The sequence below is a fragment of the Brugia malayi genome, assembly GCF_000002995.4.
Source record: "Brugia malayi strain FR3 genome assembly, contig: Bm_v4_Chr2_contig_001, whole genome shotgun sequence".
NCBI lineage: Eukaryota > Metazoa > Nematoda > Chromadorea > Rhabditida > Onchocercidae > Brugia > Brugia malayi.
Window position 1 is genome coordinate 11393126 of NW_025062476.1, and position 13902 is coordinate 11407027.

Below are 13902 nucleotides of genomic sequence, written 5' to 3' on the forward strand. Positions count from 1 at the left end.
TGATTATCGAAATGAAATTTTAATATAATATTTTATATACATATTACAAGAATTATGTGAATGAATTTAATTTGAATTAAAATTTTATGCTATTTTATAGAAATTATTTAATATTACTCAAGTTGATTGTGTTTACAACCATATTATTGCAATTTAAAACTCATCATAAATTAATTTAAAAAAATCAAATTTTATTACGATTCTAAATCGTTGTGTTAATGATACTTAAAAGTCAATTTTTTCTCCCTCTCTTTCTTTCTTTTTTTTTTTTTTTCAAATTAAAAAAGAACTTAAAGAGATTAATGATTACGCTAAGATTACTCTGAATTGATTTCTCATTGCAAATGCTTATTTATAGTTTTTAAATAGAAAACAAGCATCTTTACTTTACTGTCATTTCTTTTTCACTTCTTCAAATACTCAAAAATTTTCGTCAAATAATAATAAATGCTCTCTCTCTCTCTCTCTCTCTCTCTCTCTCTCTCTCAAAATTCTTCCCATATTTTCCTATCATTTCATCTTATTTAATCATTTTAAAATGAAAAATTTTTCGCAATAATTTTTCACGTCAAATACAGCTTATTTTATTGCATTTTAATTTATCAATCAAATAAACATTTACTGAATGTAAACAACGTTGAAATAAAAAAAAAAAAAAAAAAAAAAAAAAACGAAAGATATTTTATTTCATAAATATTTATGAAAAATCAAATATTAGAGAAATGTTTACTACTAATATTCTAATTAAATAGAAACTTAAATTTTGTGAACTAAAACAAATATAAACTAAATCAATAACTAATTATTACTTATATCGCAAATAATATTTTAATTAATAAGTATAGATTAGAATGAAAAAATAAAACTATTCTGATGAGTGAATGGAAAAAAAAATTCGTAAATATTTAATAAAATTACAAAAACTAAGATTTATAAAAAAATTAAAAATATTAAATTTATTTATTTTTTTTTAATAATAAAATTACAAAAATTAATATTAGAATATAAGTGTATGTATAAACAATAAAAACATTCTGCAATGTTTATTCATTAATTCAATTTTATTTTATTGGAGCTTTTTTTTCTTTCAATATTTTATCAACATTTGTTTATTTTTAAATCATTTTGCCAACAAATCATATAAGATGTCAATAACAAAAGTTCAAATATTCTAAATAAAAGTTTGATGCTTAAACTAATTTAATGTCAAATAAACAATAAAATATTGTTGCATTATGTGAAATATCCGTAATTTATTTAAATTTTCATTATGTCTCCGGCGTTTATTTACATATTTCAACGAAAATATTCAAATAAACATTCAAATAAAAAAAAAAAAGCAAAAAAAAAGACAAAATGGAATTTTACTTTTTTTTCCTTCCACTCTTTTCTTTTAAAGCATTCGTTTTTTTCTTCTTTTCATCTTGAATAAAACATTTTCGTTTTTTTTTTTTTTTCATACTGTAAAAAAAATAAACGAACAAATAATAAATAAATAAAACTAAGTGTGTGCAAAAATGTTAGATATGTCGAATAATGATAAATAAATAAATGAAAAAAGTTTAAATAGATGAAAAGACTGATTAAATACTTTTGTTAAATAAAAAAAAAAAAAGTTGCAATGAAAAAAATTAAATTAAAAATAAAAAAAAAATGGAAATAAAAGAAAATTTCTCAATTAGTTTCTTCCTTTTATTGTTAAAGTTAAATAAAATAGAAGTAAAAAGATAGTCTTTTAATGCTTCTTTACTTTAACTGAATACACTAATAGCCTATAAAAATGAAAAATGCTTATCAAATTTTTTTCCATATCTTATCAGTGATAATAAATTCACACATATTTCATTCAATAAATGTTGGATAATTTCAAGTTTATTCATCACTTATAATCAATAGCTTATCATTAAATCATTACAAAAGCAAACAAAAAACATTTCATTTTCTCTAAAATTTTTATACAGCTAAAATAATTTTGAAAAAATTAAATTTTAAAAATGGCAAAAGATGAAAAGTTTGCAAATATAGCATAATATATTGTATAATAAAGAGACAAAAGTAATAATTTATAATAAAAATATAAAATTTTTTATAGCAATGAGAATTTTATATTTTAATTTAATTATTCAAAAAGTAGCCAATAATTTAGGTAATAATTAAAAGTAAGAAATTGAGATATTTCATTGATGAATAATGTCAAAATTTTTCAACAAAGTATACACATCCATGGCAAATTAGTCGAACTGCAATCACTATTGCATTTTAAAGTTACTCAAATTGAATTTAAGATTTAATCCAATTTATAGACTTCAGAATAACCAATAAATTTCAGAGAAAAGTAAGCAACAAAAAAAAAAAAAAAAAAAAAAAAATGTGAAATCAATTTTCAATCGAAAAAATAGAAAAACAAAAGATAAAACAAAAAAAAAATCTGTGAACATTTAGTTTATTTAGAAGAAAAGTACAAACTTTGGTTTATATTCAAAGGTAAAATCTAAGGAAATTACCTTAAAAAAAAAAAAAAATTAGTGTTTTATTTTTGAAATACACGATGGATTATGAATGTTTGCTCAGTTGATATAACTTGAAAAGCTGTTTGTTTAAAAATTTGAAATGTTTTTAAAATTTGACTTATTTGAGTAAACAAATAAATCAATGATTATTTATGCATTTATATATCTTGCAAAATATTAAGCATTTACATATCCCACAGAGTATCAAACTTTCAAAAATTAACAAAGTAAAATTTCAAAAATAAATTTTACTTCTATCATAATGGAAAATTATTACAAAAATAAAAAAATTTTAGATTAAAATTCAAAAACAAAAATTTCTTTATTTACTTCCATTATCATTTAATAATTACAAATGATTGATACAATGAGATGATTATTTGATATATTTTCATTTTTTATCACTGTCAGTCTTTTTTTTTAAAAAAAAAAAAAAAAAAACACAAATGATAATAATCTTTGTAAAAATAATAAATTATTAATCCGTTTAAAAAATTGAATACAAATTCCAAAATTTATTGTATTTTTAATTTCAATAGAATTTCAGTAGAATTTTTAAAAGAAGAAATAGAAAAATGTTAAAAAAAAATTCACACTATAATCAAGTTATTAATTTCATTCAAAAATTTAAATACAATTTTCAAAATTCTATTTTGTTTTGTTTCGTTTTTTTTTAAAGAAAATGAAGTTTTCTTTTTAAATTTCAATTTTTTTTTTTTTTTTTTTTGTTAGCTGCAGAGAATTTTGCGTTTGAAATCATTAATAAGGAACGAATTACTTGGTTTTCTAATTTCACTTATTTTTACAAAAATAATTTAATTATGGTTTAATCGCCTTTTTTGTCTCTACCTTTGCACTTTTTTTTTTTTGTTTAATAGATTATTTTTATTTTTTTCTATTTTTTAATTTTATTTTTTTTTAAAATTTTTTTTTAATTAATTTTTTCATTAGAACTTGTGAATGGTTAGAAAAATGAAAAAAAAAAAAAATACACAGAAAAAATGATAGCAATTTAATTCACTAACACAAATGAATAATTTTTTTAATCAAATGAATGAAACATTTCGAAATGTATAAATTATGTTTTACCATTAAGTATTAAATCTAATTAATTATCAAAACTTTATTAGAATAGTTTAGATAAAATTTTTTTTCAATTCTAAATTAATATTTGATAAAAAAATTGGAATTATAGATTTGTATTTATTAAAAATTTTTACATTATTATTCAAAATTCAAACAGTTTTATTAATATATTAGTTTCAATTAAGATAAATATAATCGATATCAGTTAATTATATTTGAAATGAAAATTCTACAAATTGTATGAAAACCATAAATGTATGATGAATATCTTCAAGTCGTATGCAAGAAACAAGATAAGCTAATTAAAATATTTTTAAAAAAATCAAAAAAAAAAAAAAAAATTGATTTAGTTGACAAAAAAATTATCTTTGTTATCTGTCTCCATTTGAGGACAAATTTAAAAAAAATTTTATTTTGCCATTTGTTGTTATCAGTTTTGAAGACAACAAAGCAATGTAACGATAAAATTAAGATTAATGCATTCTGCTATTAAACACGTATAAAATGTTTCACGTTCACGTTTGCATCACGTTCATCACTTTTTTTGCAAAATTTAAGTCTAAATAAAATTTAATAATAACTGAGAATTTTTTTAAATAGACGTAAAATTGAAAAAAAGAATTTAGTATGACAGTTTCACATTGCTTTAGCATACAGATTTAATGAGTATTAATTTCATTCAATCGTGTTATTTGCACTATTTCAGAAATAAAATATAAAAAATAAATATCTTTTTTTATTATTAAATAAATTAATTTCTATTATTAAAAAATTAAAAAATTTTATTATTAAAATTAAATGAATAATATATTTTTTTGTTAATGAAATTATTTCATGACAATGGTTGACACTTGAAAATTTTAATTACAAATTTAAAAAGCAAATGATAAGAATTATAAAATAACAGATTTTAATGATGTATAATAAAAATTTTAGTTATAATTAATTATATTTTTGTTATCAACTTCACTAAAGTCATTTTGATAGTTTTGTATTTCTACAATTTATTATTTAATTATTTCCGTAGTTATCTTAACAACTGATAAAACGATTACTGCATTTGTAGCAATACATTTATAATACTTTTGATAAATATATTTATTACAAACAAACAAAAAAAAAAAAAAAATTTTTGTTACTTTTCAAAATTTGATAATAGGTAAATTATTAAAATACATTGTATGTATATTTTTATAACTTCCATTTCTTATCATTTATTCCTATTAATTTATTTTGTTTTATACTTTTGTTGAATTTTGATTGTAACTTTTGTCATCCCCGATTTATCATATCAGTTTTCTTATCACATCTCCGTTGTGTACTTTCTTTTACATACGTCACTTCCTGCTATATACTTTTACTTTTTCATGTCCAATTATTTACGCTAATTTTTTTTGTCGTCGATTTTGTCACTTAATGTCAGATGCACTTTCATTACTTCTTATCTTCTTATACTTTAATCTTTTTCCTTCCTAAATTATTGTTTTTTTTTAGCTAATTAATAGTTTCATCAATTTTATGATTTAATAATTTTCTTATAAATATTTATTACTTTTCAAAAAATTAAGTACATCTTCACTTTTATAACATTTTATTATTTACACTGGTCATTTCTTTTTTTTCTTCTTTCTTCTGGAAAAAAAGAAGTGAATTTTAAATAAATTTTTTTACTTAAATTTTAATTGCTAATTATTGTAATATTGAAAGAAAACGATGAATATTGGTGAAAAAATTATTTGAAATGAAATTAATTAGTGAGAAAAATGAGCAAAAATTTATTCGTTTCTCATTTTTCTCTTAGTAAAAAGAAATAAGAGAGTGAGAGAGAAAAAAAAAAAAAAGGTAAAAGAAATTCTTCAAAAATCATTTATAAAAAAGATAAATAAAGTAAAATTGTTAATTGATGATTTCCGTAGCAAAATGTCAAAGAAAATCTTTTGCTAATTACTTTTACGATTATTTCAATTACATTTTTTTTTTTAATGTATTATCAGTTGCTTTTATCAAAATGAACGAAAAGGAAAAAAAAATTCGTTTTAAAATGATAGAAAAAAAGAATTCAATTTATCAATTATGTAGTAATGAGAAATAAAAGAGGAAGTAAGTGCAAATACTCAATGACATTTCTTCAATTTTTTTTTTCTTTTTTTTTGAAAATAAAAAGAAAAAGAATTTTGATAATCATTTGTGAATTTTGTACTGATCAAACAGTTTGTTAATTATTTTATCTTTTATTCTAATATCTAATATTAATTATAATGATATGCATAATAAAATGCTTCATCACTATTCTACTTTTTAAAGGTTACATTCACTTTTTTTTAAATTTATCGATTAATCATTTATTCAATTTTTCACTTATTATGTTATACAAAATTAAGCGAATTTTTCTTTTTGAAATTTCACAAATCATAAAGATATTAAATTTTGCCCTTCATTAATCAAATCTGTTTATTGTTTTATTAACATTCAAAAAACATTAATAAAAAAAAATATGATGAAAACATATTTTACGTGGAATATTTCCAGAAATAATAATGAGAATCTATCAAAATTTATAATAATAATTAATAATTTTTATCATTTGTGATATATTTAGCATTTAGTATTAATTATTAGATCAAGTTAATTAGATGCAAAAAAAAAAAAAAAAAAAAAAGAAAAAAATTAATAAATAAATGATTATATATTCAAATTAAAAGAACGTTAAATTTAATTCATAACATCTATCTATCTTATCCTAAATAATAATTCATTTTTATATAAATATTCAATGACAATAATAAGTATTGATAATTCCTATTTAAGAAAAAGGAAAAAAATACAAATTAAAAAACAAATTCATTATATCATATCAAAAAAACTTTCATTTCAGGAATAATAGGACGATTATGTCCAGAAGGATGGCTCTATTCAAAACAAACAAAATATTGCTATCATTTGGTGACAATACCAACGACATTTAATAATGCTCAATTTGCATGTCTTCTACAAAATGCGTATCTTCTAAGCATACATAGTGAAGCAGAAAATCGATTTATTTCTGGTAAATAATTTTGAAAAAAAAAAAAAAAAAAAGGTTTAATAAAATAAAAATTAGTAAAAAAGAAGAAAAGAAAATGAAAGGTGAAAAAGTTTCATTTATTATTACAACAAAAAATTTGATTAATAAAAAATTTATATGATTAAAATTCAGTAATACAATTAGATAGTTAAAATAATAAATATATTTCCTAATACATTAATTCTACCAAATAAGTGTTATTTTATTTTATTCATTTACTATTAATTAATGTTTTTCTTTTTCTTTTCTTCTTCTTTTTTTTTTTTTTTTTTAATTCATTTAAACATAAATTTTTTGCCAAAGTTAGAAAGTAACAGTTTTTTTAAGAAATCAAATCGAGAAGTTTTAGCTGATTGTTTGAAATAGAGATGATGTAGATAAGTTGACAAAAGCATAATGAAAATGTTTGAGCATTTACAAAATTAAACAATTGAACAAGGAATTAAAATCACAAGAAAAAAAATTGAATTTGATAAATCTGATTATCAGGAACTCAGTGGATAATCATTTGTAATAAACTATTATGCTATCACTATTAGATCTTTTATTGGTTATTATTATTATTATTATTATGTTTCATTAAATATCATATTAGATTGGAGAATGTGATTAATTTTAAATTTTTTTTATTGAAATTAAAATATCTACAAACTAAAATATATTGAAATTAAACAAAATTTATTGAAATTAAAATATCTACAAATTGCTATGAAGAGACATTTTAAAATTTTGAAAAAGTTTCTCCTTTTTTAAGATAGTATTTCTATGCAAGTAAAAAGTATTTTATGCAAATAGAAATGTTATAATAGCAAATAAAAATGAAATTGAATGAGTTGGAATTAATTGTTTATTTGAGGAGAAATACAAAATTTTTGATGAATTTTTTCTTTTCCTTTATTAATGCAATCATTAATCATTTTATTTTATTATGATTGTATATCATAAAGTATTTAATATTTCATTTATAACAATGTAAAATTTTTATGCTTAATATTAGCTGATAAAGTAAGCTGAAATCATAATAAGAAAGCTAATTGATAAAAGAGAAAATATTGTGATAGCATTTGTTTTCCTTTTTTTTTTTTCTTTTCCTTTTGATTTTTAATTTGAATAATCAAATTAAGTTAATTTGATAATTTAAAAATTTAAAAAAATTGTTAAAACAAAGTAATGTATATTTTATTAAATCATTATAAAAAGATATATCAAAAATTTTAATTTCTTTTTATACTTAAGCTATGTTTGCAAAAAATGGTCATTCGATATGGCTTGGTGCTGCAATTTTTGGTAATTCAAGAAAGTATGAATACGTTGATTCAACACCGTTTGATTATACCAATTGGCAAAATGGTATGAAATTTCAATTCGATTATTAGTTGCTTTTCTTTTTTTGCAACTTTTAAAGTCTTATAATTTACACAGAATTAAATTATATTTGTAAATTCATTCAAACAATCATATTTCAATCTTTTTCTCTTTTTATTGCCAATTTAACTTTTATTTTTGTTTATTTTATTCGGATAATGAATCGAAATCGAGAAATGAATTAAAATCAATGTTTAGGTAACAAATGAAGATCAAAATGATTTTAGATAATTATCAAAAAATGAATCAAGATCAATTTCTTGTATCGTACTATGCAATAATTTTATTTATTCTATTTCATAGATCTTATACATTTGATTTTCTGTTTCTTTTTTCTATCAAAGTTTAAAACAAACAAGTTGAAAATAGTTTTAAAAAATGGTTTAAATTTTGATTTAATAAAAAAAAGGAAAAAAAAACTTTAAACTGCTCAATTTTTAAATGTAAGCAAAAAAAAAAAAAAAAATGCAATAATGAAAATTTCAAACACTATGTGTGTATGATTTACTACTTAATTACAACTAATACATTGCATATGAATTCGATTTGTGTCATTTTCATTTGTCATTTTATTTATATATTTTTTAAAATCAAAAATATCTTATCATTGAATTAATAATTCTATTGATATTATATGATAACTAATTTATTCTCAAAGATTTGCTTCATTAGAATTTTTTTCCAAAATGAATGTACAATAATTGATAAATTTTTTTTTGAAAATATTCTAACATACAAATAATGTAGCAAATTTATGCTATAAAATATTTCCTAAATTTCTTCGTTTATCCTTTTTGCAGGAAAAAAAAATTGACATGATTTGATATATTTCATATTATTGACAAAATATAAAGTTATATGACAGAAATAAATCATTAGTATATATCTATGGTACTAGTACATAATTAGTATACCTAATATTATATTTATTATTATCATAATCATAATTATCATTAATCATATATAATTTATCATATGATATATCACTACATTTCATTTTCTTTTTTTGATTGATTGCATTTTCAGGAACTCAGCCAATTTATAAGAAAAGTCGAAAATGTGTTAAAATTAGCTCAGAAAATTGGAAATGGTTTGATGATTGCTGCTACTATCGCCCAGTATCATATGTTTGTAAGAAATTAGCCGGAAAATATGAGCAATTATACTGGAAAACAATTGCTGATAAAACAAGTAATATTAAAAAAAATCATAATCATCGTCATTTGAAATTATTCAATTATAAATTTAGTAATGAAAAAAATAATATTGTAATGAAAGAAAACGAAAGAAGGAATAAAGTAAGTAATATGGTAACATCATCTGCTAATAAAATTTACGACAATAAAATGCGTGATAAATTACGAACACGTAAGTAATACGTGGGAGAATTTAAAATACGCAGACATTATGTTTTTCTTTTTTTTTTCATATATCAGAATTAAGGTTTAAATTTGAACCGGATTTTTTTATGATGTAATTTGTTTATATTACTGATAACAGTTAATACTGAAATATTTTAACAGATTAAATTAGATGCACAAAAAAATAAACAGAAAGATTGAAGAAGGTTTGAAGTTTAAAAAGTTTTAGAAAAAAGATGCACTAAAAACTGAAAAACAAAAAAAAAAAACCGACATTATTATCGATAAAGTTCATCTCTTAGAGATCTTTTAATTGATATACATTAATTATTCTATTTTTCAATTATGTTTTTTTTCTTTCTTTTTACAAAATTGTTACATAGCAATATTACTTCTTTTCTTCTTCGTTTTTTTAATCTGTATTTTTTCTAATATTTCAAAATTTAGTTCAGTAATCATTTCCAAAATATTTTTTAAAATATATCTCTTACAGTATACCAAAAAACAAATAAATACAGAATTGCTAAACATCTGCATTACTGTAGAAAATTACAGTAAGAAAATACAGTAGATAATCATTGCAAAAATTTTGAATATAACAGCAAATGGTGAAAAAGTTTATGTTAGAAAAAAATTTTTTTTTCACAAACATATTTCTACCGTATCATCCAGCAGCATTTTTTTTTTTTTTTCACATTAAACAATTCATTGTTTATTTTTGAGTTTTTTTTCTTTGTTTTACAATGCAATCAAAAGTTTATTTCTTACTAATATCTCATTAAAAACATTTTACTAATTAAATCAAGTGCATTATCAGTGTATCAGGTGTAATTATCAGTTATTGAAAATGATATGTAATGAAAACCATTGATTTATTTCATTTTATTGCAATAAATTTTGTTTGAAATAAAATTTTGTTTGATATTAATTCGGGAATTAAAGGAAAAGCATATTAACAATAACAAAAATGAGCTCTTTTTTATGAAATTAAGAGAAAAAACCACATAATATTGTGATTTATAAATGAATTGGTTAATTTGAATAATAACTGATAAACAAATTTGTGAAATTAAAGCAACAATGACATTTTGCAAAAAGCTGAAAAAAAAAAATATTTGGTCTTTTTTTTTTTTTTAATTCATTATTTTAAAAATTCTTCCTTTTGATTCAATGAGTTCATTTTAATGTCTTATTTAATCATTTTTTAAACTGTTGCAATTTAGTAGAAAATCCTTTTCTTTGTTTCTAATCAAAATAATTTGATATTTTTAATGAAAATTTACTCAAGTGTATTTTTTGAGGTAATTATGATAATAACATTGGTAGAAAGAAAATTCTTGTACATTGTCCTTTTTTTTTCTTTTACATTTGACATTAATCTAATTTGAGCAATCACAACAATTGCTTTCTAATTAAGAAATTGCTATTTGTTTAATGAAATTTTTCTCACTTAAAAACGCATCCGATTCCAATTTCCAGGATGGAAAGCAAATCGCTATTATTTGGCATTAGTTGAAATTATAGTCACTCCAGTTACTTTTTTCTTTTTTGGTGAAAAAATTTTTGAACTTTTAAAAATTATGGTATTCCTTCTAGATTTATTACTAGCATTCTTATTTCTTACTTTATTCTACATTGCTATTAATTTAAGAGTATCAATACCTAAAATTACAAATTTTGAAATGATAAAATGCATGCAATAACTATAAATGATCATATTAATATGCAAATAGATGTATAATTATTAAAATTTCTGATATAGTTCTGATCATTTTATTTTTATTTGAGATATAACTCTGATAGCGATTGATTAATCATAATTTAACAGTTTATTTCAGTGATGCTAATGATTAGTTAAAATTAATGGTATACTTAATTTCAAGATTGCACATCCATAAGCAGAAATAATTATTTATTAATCACTATCAGCTGCTCCACAATATAAAATAAACAATGTCCTATTTAAGTTATTCATTAATTGTCAGATCGATATGATTTACATAACATTGTGTTGAAGCAGCAATTTTAGTTGCAATTCACAAATTTAAAAAAGTGAAAAAAAAAAAAAAAAAAAAAACAAGAGAAAATAAAACGTAAATTTTACATAAAGTTGTAAATAATTTCATGAGATAGCATGGACGACTTCATTTTTTAATTATGCCACAAAGTTATATCTCTGAACTTCTTGTAAGCAGTAAACGAAAGCGCATCTTGGATGATTTTGCGGAAACGACATCTGCGCATGGTTGCATTCTGGCTAGCAAGTCACAGAATGCTTTCATGCGAATTCTCTGGATTACTGCAATACTATCAGCATGGTTGGTAATTAATAATTATGTTTTTATAGCAAAAATATTTAGCAGAAGCAAAAATTTTTATGAAATGATTTACAGGATTATTTGTACTTATCAAATATGGATATCGATTGATAAGTATTATCAATATCAAACAGTTGTATCAATTCAAATACGACATATGACAAATAGTATTTTTCCTGCAGTAACCATATGTAATTTAAATCCGATTCGTGCAAGCTGGTTGAAAACATTTTTTTCACAAACATCTAATAATGAAACTGAGAAAAGTGATAATGTAAGTGTAAAATAAATATAATGCAATGAGCAATAACAATAAGACAGTGAACATTAAGGAATGTGGATACAATAAAGAAATTATTATTGTATGTGCATTATAAAGTGATGCAAAGATTTATAAATAGCATGAGTTTTTTTTTTTTGAATACTATAACTATTTACAAGTTAAATAAAAAATTTAATTATTAATTGATTAATTAAAATTTAGTTTCATAAATTTACGGAACAACAATGGAAAAATTATGAAGAACAACACCGTTTGGCAGAACATATCACACCTGAAATGCGCATTATTCACAAACATCTTCGTCTCATTTTTGAAAAAAATGTTTACTATTTATAATTATCAAAAAAACATTTTCTTTTTTCTTTTTCACCAAAAATTTCACAAGATTTTAATTTTAGTCAAAATTTTCTTTTGCTTGTTTTTTTTTTTTTTTTTTTAATTTACTAAATGTAGCATTTTTGTTTACAAATTGTAGCATAATCATTAATGGAGCTATCAAAACAATATTTGCTACAAAATTTTCCATTTATTCATTCCTAAACGCTTCAGATAAATTTATCAGTAGCTGGACATGATATCAATCATATGTTAATTGATTGCACTTATCAATCAACCAAATGTACTGCAAAGAATTTCACCAGGTTATCAATTTATTTATAACTGTTAGTAAGTTATGAATATTACCATGTACTTTGCTTATCAATTTACGTTTTTTTTTTTTTTTTTTTTTTTTTTTTTTTTTTGGGTTATTACGTATTTGCGTAAGTAATTTAACATAATTATAAATAAATTCATTAAGTTATGAGTAAAATTAAATAGTAGAAAAAAAAGTTAATTTAATTGATAATTTCAGATGGGAGCATGGTATATATGGTAATTGTTATACATTTCAAGCAACAGGTCAACAATATCAAGGATTTGTAGGACCATTATATGGTTTATCATTAACACTATATGTTGCTGATAAGGAATATCTTGTCAGACATTCACAGGGTTCCGGTTTTAAAGTTCGATTTCCTTTCTTCTTATTTCATACGGAAACCGTTTTATGCTAAAACATAATTTAGTCGAATCTTCCTTTTTTTATTTTCTAATTTTGTTAACTGTAATTACAATAATATGTAGGAATTTCAGGTTGAAGTACATCCTGCAGAATACATTCCATTTCCGGAAGATAAAGGTTTTACGATATCACCAGGTGTAATGACATCTGTCGGGGTGAATGATTGATAGATATTTAAGATAACTTTCCATATCTTTTTTTTTTTTTTTTCTTTTTATCAAATAATTTTAAGTTGAAGTATTCAATTTGAAAATTTGAATTGAAAAATTATTAAATCATCAAAAATTACTTGTTGAAGATTAAACAAATAAGAGTTTCACGGATGCCATTACCATATGATGGAACAGATTGTGGTGATCTCGGTAATAACGTTGAACCTGATGGACCATGGTTTGTGTAACATTTTGTTACCGAAATTTCCTTAGCAAATAATTTTATTAATTAAGAATTTATTTTTTAAAAAAAAAAAAAAAAAAATAATGATTGGTTTTAAGCATAATAAGATTAATCAGAAATTTGTTATATTAATTTTTGCAAATACTGTTCTTTTAATTGATTTCAAATATTTATTACTCTTCTCAAATAAACTGTATATTTTTCGAAAACAAACATTGTGATTAATTATATAATTTCGTTTTTTTTTTTTTTTCAGGGTAAATGCATCATTGTATCACAAAAGATAAGTATTTCTAATAATAATTCAATCATTTTAACTTGGTTTAATTAAATTGAAACAAAAACAATAGTGAAAATGTTAATATAGTAATATTCCTAAATAATTTTAAAAAAGTTCTTGCAAAATTTTAAGTGATAAACTAAACTGGTAAACTAAATATTTGTAAATAAAAAAAA

At 20.7% G+C, this 13902-nt stretch overlaps 2 protein-coding genes across 2 annotated transcripts; both read left to right on the plus strand.

Moving 5' to 3' along the window:
- Positions 1–5854: 5854 nt before the first annotated feature.
- Positions 5855–9401, plus strand: Bm13532 (Uncharacterized protein; the record flags this gene model as incomplete). Its single annotated transcript, XM_043079263.1, has 4 exons — positions 5855–5900; positions 6472–6642; positions 7897–8010; positions 9052–9401. The coding sequence occupies 4 exons, from the start codon at positions 5855–5857 to the stop codon at positions 9399–9401; spliced, it is 681 nt and encodes a 226-aa protein (XP_042935197.1).
- Positions 9402–11543: 2142 nt separating this feature from the next.
- Positions 11544–13733, plus strand: Bm6918 (amiloride-sensitive sodium channel alpha-subunit, putative; the record flags this gene model as incomplete). Its single annotated transcript, XM_043079264.1, has 8 exons — positions 11544–11704; positions 11780–11978; positions 12189–12308; positions 12537–12628; positions 12841–12994; positions 13122–13205; positions 13349–13440; positions 13703–13733. 8 exons carry the CDS (start codon positions 11544–11546, stop codon positions 13731–13733), a joined length of 933 nt encoding a protein of 310 aa, XP_042935198.1.
- Positions 13734–13902: the final 169 nt, after the last annotated feature.